We start from the raw sequence: 18,138 nt of genomic DNA on the forward strand, positions 1-18,138 counted from the left end.
CTTTGTCACAAACCCGAGTGAAGCGCGGGGTGGAAGCCAGCGGTCCGTTTGAAATCATCATTCCCATTTTAAGGATTAGGAGACTGAGGCTCCGAAGCAATTTACCGAAGCTTCCCCGAGTCTTGAATGACAGAGCACAGACTGAGTGATTCTCCTGACCGTGTCGAGTAGCCGAACGCAGGTCTCCATCCCGGGGTGCCACACGGAACTTCTTTGAGGGCCTCGTGGGACAAAGTGCTGAGTTACAAGTGTTGTCACCTTGCGTCCGGCCGCCGTTGTTAACGAATCCCCCTGTCCGTGGTCTAAGAACCGCACCTTCCGTGGGCAAAGCAGAGCCCACTGGAGAATGCCACGTGGCGGCTGCTGGGAGTCCTCTGCCCATTTGTGCAAAGGTTGGGCCACCCACACCAGGCCAGAAACCCAGTCACTCAGTCCTCTCCAGGAATTCCGCGTCGGGCTCGAGTTCAAGTCCGTAGGATTTGGGGAGCAGCGTGCCCCGGATTAGCGGAGCATGGCAGATGTGGTAGAACTGTCATAAATATCTGATGAACTGGATCAGTCGGCCATATATTATGAAAATATATGTCCCCCCACAAATAGAAAGCTTCCCTAAAAAACAAACAAACAAACAAAAAAACAAACAAACAAAAAAAACGAGGAGCACTCTCGTTTGACTCCGAAGTACCTATTCTCCTAGCTCAAGAACTGGACTAAAGGCAGGGGTTGCCAATGCCCACCTCCACTCGACCTCTTTTCCCCGACCTTAAATAGTTTTTTCTTTCTTTCTTTTCTTTCTTATTTATTTATTTATTTATTTATTTATTTATTTATTTAGAAAAGTGCAGTTTGTTGGTTCTCAGGAAGTTAGCCCCAAAGACTTCTCCCCCATTTTAAACTTAAAAGCAAATCAGGGTTTAGGGCGGTTGGTTGGCATGTTGGGGAGACATAATTAAAAACCCAGCAGGCAGAACCTCTCTTCGTCCTCGGGTGCTGTCGGGGAAGGGAGATATTCCACAAAGCCGCGGCCGTGCGGCCGCTTCCCATTCTCCAGAGAAAGTGCGGGCCCCCGATGTCCCCGAGAGCAGTGATGCACAGATGACCCTGTCTCCCCAAACTGGTCCAGACGCTTGGTATTTCGGGGCGAAACTGAACAGAAGGAACCATAAAACGGTTCTAAATAGACCACTGGCCTGAACCCAATCCCCTGAAATGGTAATATGGTCGTCATTTAAAAAGTGGAGGTATTTTCTGGTGTTTTCCCATCAAGTACCTGCCTCATTTCTGTATGGCACACGCCAGAAATCAATAGAAGTTAACAAGTCCTCCAAACAGTCCCCATCTCTTTGTTTAATCTCCTTTACAATAAAGCCAAGGGGAGAGAATTAAAAATCTTTGAAGTAGATCGAAGCTCAAAGGAATCAGCCAAGTAGACTTAAAGTAGTCACTTATTTCCCAAAACTGGTTTGTCTGCGAACAATAAAAGGAAGTAAAATTTATGGAGAAATTATACAGTGGATTTGTCACTTAAAATATCGTAACTGTCTCGAGGACAATACCCCATGCTGAGGATTAATGGTCCCGCCGGACCTTTGATTCACCATCGCCTTTTCTTCGCCCTTGACAAATTGGATTTTTAGGAATGGGAAGGTCGCCTGGACCATTGTGAGCCAGCCATTCAGAGGCCTCGATTATGCAGGGGGCTGAGGGAACCACTCCATGTGACCCTCTCGGGTGGGACTCTGCAGCTGCTCCGCAGCCCAACTCTCTCACCAAACTCCGCGCCCTTGCGCTAGCAGTGCCAAAAGGCGCCCGCCCTGATTGAAAAGGCGCAGTGCATGCCCGGCCGCGTCACTCCGCGGGCGGAGGACGCACGTCGGGGCGCGGCTCCCTGGCTCGCGCGCGACTGCGGCTCTGTCGCTCGCACCCTGCGGAGGACCCCGCGCGCCCAAGAGCCTGCCTGGCGGCGGCGGCAGCAATGCACGGAGCCGCCCGCGGTCCAGCCACCAGCGTGAGCGCCGATTGCTGTATCCCGGCCGGCCTGCGCCTCGGGCCGGTGCCAGGAACCTTCAAGCTGGGCAAGTACCTGTCAGACCGCAGGGAACCCGGGCCCAAGAAAAAGGTATTAGCCATTCCAACCTCCGCCCCCTGTCGTTCGCCTCCCTTTTCCCGGGCCCAGGAAACTGGTAAATAGGGCAAGTGGAGGAAAGGGGTGATTGATTCGTTACCTGCTAACTCTGCCAGGTGGAAGGGAACTTCGATTATTCCCAGCAAGTCTCATTAACTGAGAACTGGACGTGGGCCGGGCTGAGGGAAGAGGATGTGGCTGAGAAGGGACAGCCCCCAGGTGGGGTGCACGGGGCTGTTTGCGTGCCAGGACCACTTGGAACCCGCGTTTTCCCGCATCGCTGGGGTCTTTCTCGCAAAGGCGCCTTTCCTGTTTTGCTCCAGGCATTGAGGACGTTTCTTGCCCTCTTCCCTTCAGTATGCTAATTTGAGGCTTATTTTACCTTAGAATAATTTAGTCTCATTTCTTCCGAAAAAACAATCTTTGGGAAACTCTCAGTTCCTAGAACCTCCCCAAATTTCCGCGGTGGTCTACTTTGTGGGTTTGGCGCTCACACAGCGTCAGAGTGGGGATTCCAAGCTTTCCTCTCAGTTGTTTTTTTTGGTAAATGGAGAGAGGTAATTGCTCTGACGCGGGCTCCAAGGGCGAGGAGCGCCCACCCGTGTAGGGCACCTGGTCTGGGTACCTGCTGACGGGCTTTGAGAGCACAGGGTCGCAACTGGGAGAGGTCAAGTCCAACCCGCCAGTTCTGACTCCCCAAACAGCGTCGCGACCCCTGACCAGAGAGGAGTTTTCTAGGCCCCCGCTCGCCTTCATGCATGCCAGCCGGCAAAGGTCGGCGAACAGCCACGGGAAAATGAAGGTGGTGGTGGTGGCGGCGGTGTGGGGGGTGGGGTAGGGTGGGAGAGGACCCTAGTTTTGGTTTGCGGCTGCCTAGAGCTTTCTTGTAAGAAATCGCTCTGATGCTCAGCCAGAGGGATTCGCATCTGGCTGCTCACGCAATCATCTCCTCCGCGGACTAAAGCCGCGTTTGCTGCGCACTTCTTTAAATGCGCTTTAATTGCTTTTAAATGGCCGGTCAGCGTGCGGCCACTTTGTTCAAACACTTTCACTGCCGGACTTGCCCGCACCTCCGTACTCGAGAACGAGAGGACACAAGAGAGAGTGGGGGACACTGGGTTCTGGGACTGACTTTGAAACGTCATTACCCTGGTAATTGGGCTGCTCTCAGATCCGCAAGAGGGAGAGCTGGGGTGGGAGTGGGCGACGTCTTGGTATAAAATGAGCCCTGGTGCTGGGGAAGGGGGAGAATGCCCTCACCCCTCGTGTTGTCAAGGTGGGGCTAGAGGGGGGGGGACTGTTAGCCGGTCTCCACTCTTCCTTCCTCTCCCAAGCAAAGGTCCTAAGGAATCACCCTCCTCCCAGCAGTCCACAGCGAACACAACCAGTTTCCTGAATCTAGTGCGGTTGAGGATAATTTTCCCTCTGGGTTGTGGGCCTGGCTGTGGCGCGGGGGAGAACGACCACTGCTTGTGTTGCAGGTGCGCATGGTGAGAGGGGAGCTGGTGGACGAGTCGGGGGGCTCTCCTCTGGAGTGGATAGGGTTAATCCGGGCAGCCAGGAACCCCCAGGAACAGACTCTGGAAGCTATTGCAGACTTACCCGGAGGACAGGTACTGTGGACTTCCCCTCCCCCACTACCAATTCTATCTGCCTAACCGTCAGTGAGGTGGCCACCAGTAGGTATTAAGAGCAAAGTACTTTAGCTACCCTCTCATTTAAACATCCTAACAACCCTGTAAGGTAGATACTATTATTTACCATTTGAAGAATGAGGGAAATGAGGTTCAGAGAGGTCCAATAGCTTTTCCAAGGTCACACAGCTTCAGAACGGGGATTCCAACCTTTTCTCTCAGTTGTTTTTTTGACCAATTATCCAAGAAATGACAGCAAGCTGTCCTGTTCCTTATTTACATCCCAGATCTTCTATCGAGCGCTGCGAGACGTCCAGCCAGGGGAGGAGCTGACCGTGTGGTATTCCAACTCCTTGGCTCAGTGGTTTGACATCCCCACAATTGCAACTCCTACACACGACGAGAAAGGTACCGCCTCCCAGAGGGCCTCCTGGCCAGCGTGGGTGGACAAGAGTCCAGCCCTCCTCTGGTCTTTGGGAGAGTCCGCAGACTTGAAAAAGCCTTTCTTTTGCGCTGCGTAAGACTGAATTCACGCTCCCAGTTCGTGTGGGCAGAGAGGTGATGTTACTACTACCCCCTTAAAATCAACAGTAAATGATAAGTGACAGTAATAATCTGGCTTATGGTGGCAGGGAAAAAAATACTCTTTATGAACTTCACCGGGGTTATCTTTTCCTGTTGCATACCCAAAGACTTAATTATTTACTCAATTAAGAATCAATAAAGAAGCATTAAAATATTATCACATCAGGAACACTAGAAAGCATAACAAACCTGGAGTACTTCTAAGTGGAGGGCATCTCTTTCCCACTGGCTTGAAGGAGAGTAAAGTATTTCTCCATTATTTTAGAAGCATTATGGTACTTACTGTTGGTCAGTTGGCTGGTTGTGAGGCTCTTCCATTTAAATGGTTTTTATTCACTTCCCCCTGCCTACTTAAATTGAATTTGGGATGTATCCCAGTTTCTTAGATTTATTTGATCCCTTCCAAAGCCAAGAGCGGATTTATGCAAATTAAGGTGCACTAACTGAAGAGAAAAACATTTTCAAACCTTTCCTAGAACACTGAAGAACACTTCCTGTGGAAAAAAGCTGGGAGGTGCTAAAGTACTTAAGATCTTGACACTCCTTTTTAATGCACAAACCTTCCATGACTTTCTGTTTTCCTAGCCAGTTGTTTATCTGTAATTTCTCCTGAAGACACAGTTGATATTTAAAGTCAATATAATAAGTGCTGTGAAGTATTTTCGCATGTCCTCCCTCTGAATTGCCTGCTCAATCTCATCCCTTTATACATAGGGTTAAAAAAATAACACAAATGTGGGAATTGAACACTTCATGAATACTTGTAAGGCAGAATGAAGTTTATTCAGAAAAATGAATCACTTCACTTCAAAGCTTCACTGTCTTCTGTAAATTATTTCTATTGATTTTGTGGATAGATTTGTATGTATTCATAAAAGTTATCTTAGTTTGTTCCTTGTATCACAATTATATTAAATTCTCTTGTCAACATCGTCCAGTAAAAGAGAAACATGACAAAAGCCTGAATAGTGAACTCTCAAACCTGCCATCACAGAACAATTCCAAGGGCTACTGGCCTTTAGGGGACAGACATTTCTGCACAGAACACCCTTCCTTAGGCACTCTCAAATAATATAAAGGTAACTGGTTTGAGTGGTGGCCTTGTGTTTTCATTTCAGCCAACAGTTTATAGACATCATATGGTAATGGATGTCAAAATAGACACCATTTTCCTTTTGGGGGAATGTATGGATTATTTTGAATCCTGACTTTCCCCACTTTGAGATGTTTGAAATCTTGACAACCTTACAGTTACATGAAGGAGAGGAGGAGAAGTCACTTACGAAGTGTGTTTGATACTTTTGGCATAGGTTGGATTTCAGAGTCCAGAGAACATGTCAGTTGGTTAGGATAAACTGAAAAAGAAACACATTGGAACTGAAAACATATACCTAATGTATGTTTAAATCTTGAAAAGAGAAAAAAATAAGTAGGGATGGCTGCTATTCTTCCAATATTCATTAATTCCAGTGGATTTCAATTCCATAATAAGATTAAGGAAAATACTGACCCCCCCCCTTTTTTTTTTTTTTTTTTTTTTTTTTTTTTTTTTTTTTTTTTTAGAAACAAAGCTTACTTGGCTTTGCACTGAGCTAAGTCATTCTGGGCAACATCTGAAAACTCCCTTTAAAAAGGGGTGATGAAAGGGGGGTTCTGAATGCAGGAGAAGGAAGGTTATTTAAGATATTAAATCAGCATACACACTAAGAGAACCCAGGAGGTCTCTTCTCTCTTTTCAAGATTTATTTTACATGGCTGTTTAATATAAGGTAGTGGAAATATTAAAATTTTATCCAAGTCTTCCATAAACAGTTAGTATATGGTCGCATAGGCAAATCCTCCCCATTTTTTTCTTTCTGCTCTCCCAATGGCTTCAGCTGGAAGAAACAGCTCCTTACTTGAACTTCCACCTTAGTTATCTGGGGGGGGGGTACTACTTGCTTTATTCGAAGCCAGAATAAAATACATGAAGGGAGGAAGATATGCATTTTCCCCCCATTGTTGTTCTGTAGTAATGTTTTAGAAGTTTGAGCTGCTTGTGTGCAAGGAGGGAAAATTTAGCTTTTACATTAAATTTAATGTCTGACATATACTTTGGATACTTCCTTGTGGCTCAACTAACTTCTTTTTCAGCAATCCTTCCTTTCTGTATTATCAATAAACCACAACATCGAAAAAGACACCTATTTGCAAATTGCTGTTCTCTGTACAGATGTAACAGGACTTTTTTGAGTGAAAATTAACTTCCACCATGTGATTAGAATGTTTCATACATGTCTCTTGATTGTGTTCACAGACCCTGACAAAATTAAAAACTAATGTTAAATAATATTAAACACAAAAGAAGGTTTGACACCAAAAAACATGTATATAGTTCCTGGTAGAGAACAATGAACTTATTAAAAACTGAGTATCTACGTATATCTATATCACTTATGTATATTTATGTAATAAAAATAAACTATATATCTTTTCCAAGGACTTGACAAAGCTTGGATTTGTGCAGCTATCCGGGAGTTAATTAATTACCAGGTGGAAAAACTGACAAGATAATGTAACATCATCCTTTAGTTTTTAGAATATAGGACATAGGACTTTTTCTTTTCTCCCATCAAATTGAGATTAAAGAGGAAATAAAGATACAACTAATTTTGAAGATTAGCAAATCATAGTCCCTATGTGGTCCTTCAGTTGGTCACGCTCCAGGAAAACCTCAGGCAAAGTGTTTAAGGCTGGGAGGGGGTGGAAAGATGGGTAATGGACATAAAAGACATTGTTCTGTGAAAAGGAATGATTACATATGGCCCATACATACAGGATATTGTCTCGCTTGGTAATGAGGAGCTCACGACCATTAGATTGGCCTTTGTTCAGTTTATCCAAACTCTTTGACATACGCCACCTATTCTGCAAACGCCAACAGATGGGCCCGGGCACAGCACAGCCTCAACATTTGATTTAGAGCAACAGCTGCTCTCTGCTCTCATCTCTTCCCGGCCAGCCTGCCTGAGCTCTGCCCTCCCAACGAAGATTTGCTCGTACGGCCCTGAGGAAGTCTTCGTTGGAAAGGCCCAGGTCACCTCTCTTGGCCTCTAAGTAATCCCAGAGGATGGAAATGGTGATAAAATTGGCCATTTGGGGACACCTCGGGGTCCTTGCTACAGTGGGTCTACCGAACTCAATTATTCGCCGGGACCCAAGAATACGCCTGCTTCTGCCCACACCTCTGGTCAAAACCTGGACTTTGCCTTGGGTGCTTTGGCGCTTTCTTTCTCTCTTGCTTGTTCGCCTCTCACGGGGTCGCTTTTCTACCCTTTCTCACGCAGGGGAGGAGCGCTACATATGCTGGTACTGCTGGAGGACGTTTAGATACCCCAACAGCCTTAAGGCGCACCTACGTTTCCACTGCGTGCTCAGTAGCGGCGCGGGCCGCGCCTACCTGCACCATGAGCACGCCGCTCGTCAGGGCGCTGTCCCGGTCGCGGATGGCCTTCGCCTCTCTCCGAAACCCCAAGTGCCCGACTTCGCCGCGGCCGCCCGGGTGGGCACTTTGAGGCCCCAACCGCAGGCCCCGCCGCCTGTCCAGGCCTACGTAGCGAGGGAGAGCATCAAGCGGGAGGCCTCGGCGCCATCGGCCACCTCCCCGCCCCCGGCCAAGTGGGGGCCGTCCAAGAAGGGCAAGGAGCAGCCGGAACGCGCCCTGGAAATAAGCGGGGCCTCCGGGGGACAAGGCCACTTCCTCGGCATCGTGGGCAGCTCCCCAGCGGGGGGTGGCGGCTTGGCCTTCTACCCCGGCGTGCGCTCAGCTTTCAAGCCCGCCAGCTTGGCCAGGGCAGCTGCAGCCGCTCATGGCGACCCCTACCGGGAGGAGGGCGGTGGCAAACCTGGGGCCGGCCTAGCCTTAGGCAGACTGCTGGGCGGAGGTCGGGCGGGTGGGCGCCCAGGCAGCGGGGAGAACCCGGCGGCGGGCGGCGCGGGCCACCACCATCACCACCACGCGCACCACCACCACCACCACCACCACCACCACCCTAAGTGCCTGCTCGCGGGGGACCCGCCGCCGCCGCCTGGCCTGCCCTGCTCCGGGGCTCTGCGCGGCTTCCCTCTGCTCCCCGGTCCCGCGGAAGAGGCGTCCGCCTTCAAGCACGTGGAGCGCGCCCCGCCCGCCGCGGCCGCCTCTCTGCCCGGAGCGCGTTACGCGCAGCTGCCCCCGGCCAACGGGCTGCCCCTGGAGCGCTGCGCGCTGCCGGCCCTCGACGCAGGCGGGCTCAAAGCCTACCCCGGTGGCGAGTGCAGCCACCTGCCCGCCGTCATGCCAGCCTTTACCGTCTACAACGGGGAGCTACTCTATGGCTCACCGGCCGCCGCAGCTTATTACCCGCTTAAATTGCACTTCGGCGGGCTGCTCAAGTATCCGGAGTCCATCTCCTACTTCAGCGGGCCCGCGGCGGCGGCAGCGGCCGCTCTAAGCCCCGCCGAGCTGGGCTCTCTGGCTAGCATCGACCGAGAGATCGCCATGCACACGCAGCAGCTCTCCGAGATGGCGTCCGGGAAAGGTCGCGGCCGCCTGGACGCGGGGACGCTGCCACCCGGCGTCGTGGCTTCGGGTGGCGCGGGAGGTGGTGGCAGCGGCGGCGGCGGCGGGGGCAAGCCCAAGACGGGTCACTTGTGCCTCTACTGCGGCAAGCTGTACTCGCGCAAGTATGGGCTCAAGATCCACATGCGGACGCACACCGGCTACAAGCCACTCAAGTGCAAAGTGTGCCTGAGGCCATTCGGCGATCCCAGCAATCTCAACAAGCACATCCGCCTGCACGCCGAGGGCAACACACCCTACCGCTGCGAGTTCTGCGGCAAGGTGCTAGTGCGCCGCCGAGACCTGGAGCGCCACGTCAAGTCCCGCCACCCCGGCCAGAACCTACTCGCCAAGGCGGGCGACAGTTCGGGCACGGAGCCTGACTACCCTCGGGAGCCTGGGGAGCCCAAGAGCGACAACGACAGCGACGTGGACGTCTGCTTCACGGACGACCAGAGCGACCCTGAGGCCGGGGGCAGCGGCCAGCGCGACTCTTAACGAAGGAAGGGGTGTATGTGGGAGGTGTGGACAGAGAGAAGTAAGGGTTCTGTACTGGGAGAAGAGGAGCTCCTGATGGTGAGAAGGACCTACTCGACCAAACCGTTTTTATTTTGGTGGAGCTCCAGATTTTGGAACAATGAGAAGTACCAGGTCCGATGCTGAAACTCAGAGCAAAGGCTTAGAGGTGGCTTAAAGAAACCTGGCCTCCTGAGCAGCCTTCGGGGATGGCATTCCCGCGCTCCAGGTCTCTGGACTCTGCGGATGGGTTTCCCCACAAACGCCCAGACCGTCGGCTCTCCAGGTTTAGGATCACGGAATGTGAACTTCCCAGCGCCCTTGAGGGCGCCAATTTCAACTGCCACGTATTTTAAAATTGTTCTTTTCTGTGGAGGAAATTGTGCCTTTTAAAATGATGTTTTTGTGTGTGTATTTTACAGTAGCATTTCACCGCGTAGGCAATACAGTAGTCACAGTTGGGTAGATGTGGCATCCATATACTTGTTTCCATTTCATCTGTTCTGTCAAAGACTATGTCTTGCGGCATTTAATACAGTGGTAGCAGGTGTACGAATTGGTCAAGTTGCAATTATTTATAAGAGAATAATGACAAATGTAAAATATCTAAAGCATGAATTTAAGAGCACGCAATATATAATTGTAAAGAAAATGTCCTATTTGGTAGAGTACAAATGTGATGTATGTTGTTTTATAATGAATGATGTACAGTGGATTCGGTATTTTGGTCTTGGTTCCAGTTTGTGCAATCTTTAATAAAAGTAAAGATACAAACGAGAGTTGTTCACTTAATTTCAGCAGATTCTTTAAAGAAACAGTTTAATTTTAAAACGATTTTCGAGGAGACTTCATAATAAAATAAATCATAGGACACTTGCATACTTTGATTATTCATAAAATAAATGTTAAGTAGTGTTGTAATAGGGAAATATACCATTTTCAATACGTGCATTTCATAGGCTCTTAGATAGCCGGCAGAGCAATTGTTTTCTGAAATCATTGTTAATCACGCTAAGTGTTTTTGTGTTTATGGGAAGAAGCTAATGACTTTCAAGAAAAACATACATTTCTTGTAAGAAAGGATTATGGAATTGTAAAATCACTATTTCTTATGTACCATTTTGACAACTTTCCTTGGGAAGCAAAAAAACAACAACCTTGCTCAGTGCTTTTTGTGATGCATACACTTTAATATTCATTCAACAAACACTAAAGGAGGATCTATTTTTATTGGAGGTGCTGATCTATTTGCTCCACGTAGGTTCTTTTTTCCAAGTATTCCTTCCAACAATCTTGTGCTGACCATATGGGTCCTGTTTTACAGAAGAGAACAGATCACTGGGAGGCCAATAAGAACAGAAAGTTAGAAGCAGTAACTCTATTTAAAGTTATAAAAATAAATGCTAGCTAATGGAAAGATAAAGAAAACAATTTTGTGGGCTAAAATTAGAAAGCGCCCTTTCTCTTTCTCACCTCCCCCAGCACACACCACAGTACCCTGAGGAGGATTTCACCGCAGTTATTTAAGAAGTGGAGGATTAGTCATCCCCTCAGCTAAGGGCAGGTCTACAGTGCTCTTCCCAGAGGTTGGTGGACGATATTTGGTCACCAAAAGGTCTGGATATGCCCCCTGATGATTTAACTCAGTTAAAAATGCCCTTCATTTTCAGAATCCTGATTACTGGAGCAGTTCACCCTGCTGTCTCCCAGTTGAGAACATGGCCTCCATCATTAGGTGGCTGGCAGGGACCTTTTCTGACTGATCAGTAGGAAGCATGAGGAGCATCTGACTTGGTGGTGATGAGTAAAAAGATTTCTTTCATGAAAAAACTTTCACTGGAAATTATAGGATTTTTTTTTAAGTGTCAGCAGACCAGAAAATGTTTTGTAAAAGAAAGCCCAAAGAGAAACAAAAAACGATGTGTGGATTAACATGTACATATATGGTGATAATGACACTACATTTATTGAGGACCTATTCTGCCAGATCCTTACTCTATTTGCAGTTCTTCTCCACAGATATTGACTGTGGGCTTGCCCCACCCCATTCAGTGATGGCCCTGCCACACACAACTGGAAGTAAACCCAAGCATCTGCCTGTTCAGCCTGGGCTCCAGCAGCTTCTCACTACTTGCTTAGTATCATGGTCCTGCCCTTTGAAGCAGTTATACTGGAAACCAAATTCACAATTATAGAGAAATATTGGAAAACTTATCTGAAATCAGATAATGGAAGTCCTCAGGGGAATTGGGAAAGGCCGCCCAGATTTGAAACATGGGAAAAGTTTTATCAGCTTTAAAAATCATGCTTTCTTCTCCCATTCCCCAGCTCAGTACTAAATCCTATTATCCTTGTTGTTTTTTGTGAAAATAGTCTTTAAAGAAATAAATTAAAAATAGTTTGGTGAAAGGAAATACGTTCAAAATTGATAAAGATGTAATAAAACAAACAATCCTTTGGCCTTTTGTTTTCTCGTCTGTAAATTGATAGCTGTATATTATAAAAAATGAAAATTGAACATAGATTTAAAAGGCTCTTAATCTCAGGTCATTTGGAATTCTTCATAGGTTGCCTCACATAATCTGTATGTGTCCGTGGATATGCACACTCTCATACATAATCAATGCAATTATTTATTTTAATGGTGAAGTCCAATCAATGATATACAATCAGTAACAATAGTATTACTTGTTTTAAATGGCTCAGTTGCAGTAGTGTTTCTCAGATTATTTCTTTCAATCTCCTATACCCATTTTCCTACCCCCAACCCTCAATCCTTCTTATCCTGATGACCACAACTAACTTTGAGGGTTATGCTAAAGCCACTGGAAATTTCTGAGATTTTAACTGCCTATTTTGTACCAAAGATTAAAAAAAAAAAAGATAGGAGTCCGCATGTCTTTTAGAAGTGAAAGATTCTAGATTGTTTGGGCCTACTTAATTTGGACATTAAAATGTTTTGCTAACCTAAGTAAATTAGACAGACGTGGGCTCTAGGCTTGCCTCCACCACTTACTTGCTTGGCATCTTGGGCCAATCTCTCGATTGCTTCAATTCCCTCATCTATAAAACAGGTTGAAATAAGCAACAGGGTAGTTGTGAAGATTGAATGAATTAATGCAGTTAAACTTAGAATCAAGCCCGATGCATACATAGTAAGCTCTCAAAAGATCCAGTCATGCACCACTTAACTTCTGGGGATACCTACGGAGAAATACATCGCTAGGCGATTTTGTCATTGTGCGAACATCATTGAGTGCATTTACTCAAACCCAGATGTTATAGCCTACTCCATACCTAGGCTATGTGGTACAGCCCATTGCTCCTAGGCTACAAGTCCATACAGCATGTTACTGTACTGAGTACTGTAGGCTATTGTAAGACAATAATAAATATTTGTGTACCTAAACATATCTAAACATAGAAAAGGTACAGGAAAAATATGGTATAAAAAATAAAGTGTGTGTGTACCTGTGTATAGTGGGCGCTTGGGGGGCGAGGAGCAGAGGGAGGCCTGTGGAGGGAGGCACCCTCTAAGGGAGAGTAGACATCAGGAGGAGGGAGGGAAGAAGGGAGAGAGGGAAGGAAGAGACAGGGAGAGAAAGGGAGAGAAGAGATGGAATGAGAACCAAGAGATAAAGGTTATGATGCGAAATAATAAAAGGGAGGGAGGGAGGGAGAGACACAGAGAGAGAGAGAGATTCGAAAGGGACTGGAAGAGGAAAGAAAAAAAAAACGGAGGGAAGGGATGTGAGTTTGTGCGCATGAGTGCCTGTACGTATGTGAAGGGTCTGGTGTGTGTGTGTGTGGAGGTGGGCCCTTCGTCTTCACTCCTACCCAGCTGCTCCTCTCTTCTTCTCCAACTCTTGGCTCTAGTCTCAGTTAGTTGGTGGACAGCTTGCTGAGCCTCCTCTTCTGTTTAAACCACTCAGAGCTAGCAGTAAATTCAACATTTGGTAGGATCCAGCCTTTTCTTTCAACACTCAAACTTTTTTATTATAATCCTTTGTAATCTTATGGACCACCGAGGCGTATGCTACATGCTGTCTGTCGGTGATCCAAACTCCTTATGCTTGCATGACAGTATTAAAAATGACTCTAGCAACTCTTTGTGGTTCCATCTTAAAGACATCAAGGAAGGAGATAAAGGTTGAGGCTCTTTTATAAGCATTAGCATATTTTTGCAGAGCGCTCGCTCTCTCCTTGGTTCACTTCTAGCCCCGGACAAACTCGTACCTACTTTAGTAAATAAAGGCCTTTCATACTTTTGTTAAAGAGAAACTTCTTCAGACCTCTTATCAAAACTTCTTTCAATTTTGAGCTCCTTCAAATGGTTCACAGAGGTTAAGTGAACAGGAAGAAGAATGCTCTTCGTGTGTTTTCACTAATTTTTGAAATGCTCAGCTGTACGGCGAGTGAAGAGTTTACGCAGAAGATGTAGCTGAGGCGAGGGCCCATACATCTCTGCCCTTCTGAGCCGAGCAGAGAGCATACGGCAAGAGCCGAAATTCCTCAAGGTTCTGCTGGGGGAAAGTTTATTTACTACGTAGCGTCTGAGGCAAGGAGGTGAGTCTCTGCGGGGTTCCAGGTTAGAACTGCTCTTCAGGGAAGCTGCGGGAGCAGTGCTGGTGCTGCTGCTGCTGTTGGGGTTCCAGAATCCGGAGGGTGGTGATTGCTGCGCGTCTGTAGTCTGAGCGCTGTCATTGGCTCATCTTTTGGAGCCACGGTTGCCGTTGGTGGAGGGCTAGCCGCGCGCGAAGATCTGAGCAGGTGCTGCCCCCTGGGAATCCCGGCCCAGCTGCGGTGTAGCTGCCTGGGCAGGTGCTGCGCCAAAGCCAGAGCGTGTGGCACTCTTCCGACTCACAGCTTCGCTCTCACTGGAAAAAGGAGTTTCCGGGTTCTGGGTTGGGGCAGAGGTGTGGGAGTCTCCGGGCGTTTAGGTGTTACAATCCTGGAGCCCTGAAAGGGAGGAAGACGCGGGAAACCTCCTCCTCCAGCCCCGGCGACCAGGAGGAGGTCAAGGAAGTTCCAGGCGCCCTACTAGTCCGTGTTTAAATGACCCTGCCCTGCTCTGGCGGGGAGCTGCGATGCCAGCGCAGCGCGCCCACGCCATCTGCTGCTTTCCCAAGGAGAACCCGGCAGAGGCGCTGGCGCCATCGGGAGGTCAGACTTGACCCTTGGCTACCCAGGTGTGAGTTGTGAAGCGAAGGGCTCAACAGACGGCGGGGCCAACGTGTTTAGTTCCAGAAGGAGCGTGGCGCTCGATCTGGGCGGGGTGACCTTCCTACAAAAGATGAAAGGAGCGCTTCTGTCATCTGTAACTGTAGTTTAATTCAAATGAGGTGTAACCAGTTGTGCGACAGACAACTTGTTAGTGCCTTTGACTTGCATACCATTTGAAGACACTGATTTTATTTCAGTACAATATGTTTCAATTGTTTAAATTTTAGCATTTTAGGTAAGTAGATAAAAATGAAAGCACAAGTTATCAAAGAATGTAAAAGTGATAGCATAGAATTTTGGTAATCAGAATTAAACAGATTAAGAGGAGCATTTTCATGTAGAGTGAGGACACTTTATTAAAAACAAAATATATTACATATCCAAATATAATGAGTATTCTCTATTGTTTTTCTATCCAATATTCTTTTGTACAGTTCAGTATTGTAGAAATGGCTGCACATATACATTTCCTATTATTAATGTTGGCATCACAGTAATGTTCCTGAAGTTACTTTAAGTAGAGAATGATTTAAATTTCAATTTTCTATGGCAAGTTGTATTTGAATGGCAGACACTCAATTTCAGTGATTTGTGTAGAAAGCCTCAGGTGCAAATGTTTTATGTGACAGGAGATATAGTGAACAGAGATGCAATAGCAGATGGCTTTATATAAGAAGATAGTGAACTTCAAAGATAGTTTTAAGTCTTTTTTTTTAATCCCTGACAACCGGCAGAAAGATAAGATTCTATATTCCACATTGAGCAGTTGATTCCTGAATTATCACGTTAAGGTAAATGGAGACATTACCAGGTCAGGTTTAAGCTCACTTGACTGCATTGGACCATAGCTGAACACATCTGTGAGCAACAAAATGCTTTCAGGTATGCTAAAAGTCAATCCAATGAGCAATGAGTCAATGTAGGATGTCACATTTTATAAGCTTATTTATGATTTTCAGAAAGCTGGAGAAAGAAATGCCTTAGCAAACGAGAAGATGTAGAGAAAAAAAATACATCAGGATATACATATATATATATATATATATAAATGTATATGCATTTTAAGAAAGGAAAAAACTGTGTTAAAATTATGCTGATGGTAACCAGTTTGAGCACCTCTTGTAATTGCGAAAGTCACGTGACTTGCGAAAGTCACGTGACTTGCATTCATTTTTTTTTGTTATCGGTATATATTGAGTATTACAATTTTAATGCAGTTTTTTCCTTTCTTAAAATGTGTATACATTTTTTGGCACCCTCTGTGTATATGTATGCTTTCAGAATTATATAAAGCTAACCTGCTGAAATGTGGTCTCAGAGTACTCACTTTGCGATTTACAGGTGTTTGTACATATAATATGCCCTATTTTCATTTCCCAAATCAATTTGTTTATTATTGTCTTGAATTGTTAGTCTGGGACTTCGTGACAGTCATATTGGCCAATATTCTCATAAAGTGAGAAAAACAGCTTTGCCTTGAGGTTTCCTTGACAGTCGTCATTTCATTAAATTCTCATTATGTCATTTAATCTTTTAAACAACCTATTTTACACGTAAGGGAAATGAGGTTTATGTTGTATAGCCAGCTAGAAATATTCCCGGGATTTATTCCTAAGCCTGTGGACTCCGCAGCCTCATTCTTAACATGCTATATGATCTCTTTAAAACACTGTCATTGGATGTAGGAAGTGTCCAGAAATTCAGTTTCAGTCCTTTATAACTAGATCCAGTGAATGTTTTAAAAGACAGAGATGAGGTGAGCTAAAATACCAATGGGTTCTCAGGCTTTTTCAGCTGGAACCAGAGATAAATTAGAGAACATTTTGACTTGTTATGTGCTTGAAATTATTTGAATTGCAGTAAATCCTTATAAGGCTGAGTTTAGTTCAGTCTAGTTTGCTTGGTCTTATTAAACACAAAGATGCATGTATAAGGGTGAATCTAGTGCCTCACCTGTGGTCCTGAGAATCCTAGAAAGAAAGGTATGATAGTTTGAGAATTTCAGAATTAACTGTACACTGCCAGAGAATCACCTAATTCCCAAGTTACAGCCTGAAAAATTTCCCAATCTCCTAGCATTTCTTGGGACTGATCACCTGTGCTATATAGTTCAGTCAATTTTCAAACTTTTTTTTCACATGTTGCAGGCTGGATTCCTGGGAGTCTAGGCTGGCAAGGTGTAGGGGTGGGGCTGAGATGGCCTAAAGTAGCTCTGCTGAGGGTAATCAGAAAGAGTGAAATACAAGGACAAAATCAAAATAGAATTCCAGGTACGTTATCATCTGGAAAGAGCCAGGCTGAGGCAGCATCCCCGTACATATCAGGGAACAGAATGGAACCAAGCTAGAACAATGAAGGTTGGGATACAATGAAAGGAGGTAGAAAAGGAGTGAGGCCGTGAACATTTGGAGACTGGCATTTAAAAAAAAATTAGTTTTGCTTTTGAAATAGGTAATGTGCTCACATGTGTTAAGACAATAACTGTATAAATAAGTTTGTATTTAGGAGTATTAATTCCATCTCATTTCTGTGCACTCCTGTCCACCCCAAGGTCATTACCAGAGGTAGATTTATTGTGAAACTCACTGGCACAAGTTCCTTCCAAGACCTATACCTGTTTGCCTTCTTTTTCTTAAAGTGGTCCCCTCAAATCCTATGAGTGTCAGAACCTACAAAAGCTGGATTTGTATTTGTAACCACATATTTCAGTTTCTTGTATACTTTCAGTGTTTCTTTTTATAAGTATAAAACACCCAAGAACAAATATATATATATATACATACATATATATATATATATAATAGTCTGTATATATATAGACTCTATCTATCTATCTATCTATCTATCTATCTATCTATCTATCTATCTATCTATCTAGTCTTATACCCTGGAGGTCTTTCCATAACAGTCTCCAAAGAGAGCTTCCTTAATTCTTATTTTTTTTTACTGCTGCATAATATTCTATTGTGAAGACATATGTAGATTACTTAACCAATTTCTTTGTTGGTGGACATTTGGTTTGTTTTCTATAAAGAATTCTTCAATGCATAACTTGTGCTAAATGATTTTGTAGGTGAGGTGTAGTCATTTTTGGAAGATGTCACTGTTCTGATTACAGTGGGGAGGTGGTTAGTGAAAACTATGAGCTGGCCAAGGCAGTGTCAGAACCAGACTGTCCTCTAGGAGATGGATAATTGGCTGACTGCTCAACTTGCTCTTTCTCTCTGTGCTTGCAAAACTCAGAGTCACCTTTAGCTCTTGACCATATTTGGCACTAGGGAGACAACAATGGGGTCTCCATCCCATTCCTTTGTTCTTTTGGGAATTTAGTGAAGAATCCATGAGAGACCTGAGCTATAGAACTGTACTTCTCCAGGCCAGGCAACATGGAAATCCTAATGGTAGGCTAACATGGAAAATGTATTTGTGTGCATATCCATTTGAACTTTTAAAGTTCTCTTCTATGAACACTACCATCA

The 18,138-nt window shown here is 45.7% G+C and overlaps 1 protein-coding gene across 1 annotated transcript; it reads left to right on the top strand.

Moving 5' to 3' along the window:
• The first annotated feature begins 1,773 nt into the window (after positions 1 to 1,773).
• Positions 1,774 to 10,215, top strand: PRDM13 (PR/SET domain 13). Its single transcript, XM_033103586.1, has 4 exons — positions 1,774 to 2,119; positions 3,607 to 3,738; positions 4,047 to 4,167; positions 7,671 to 10,215. Exons 1-4 carry the CDS (start codon positions 1,976 to 1,978, stop codon positions 9,416 to 9,418), a joined length of 2,145 nt encoding a protein of 714 aa, XP_032959477.1. The 5' UTR covers positions 1,774 to 1,975; the 3' UTR covers positions 9,419 to 10,215.
• Positions 10,216 to 18,138: the final 7,923 nt, after the last annotated feature.

Source organism: Rhinolophus ferrumequinum, chromosome 3, assembly GCF_004115265.2.
Source record: "Rhinolophus ferrumequinum isolate MPI-CBG mRhiFer1 chromosome 3, mRhiFer1_v1.p, whole genome shotgun sequence".
NCBI classification, from domain to species: domain Eukaryota; kingdom Metazoa; phylum Chordata; class Mammalia; order Chiroptera; family Rhinolophidae; genus Rhinolophus; species Rhinolophus ferrumequinum.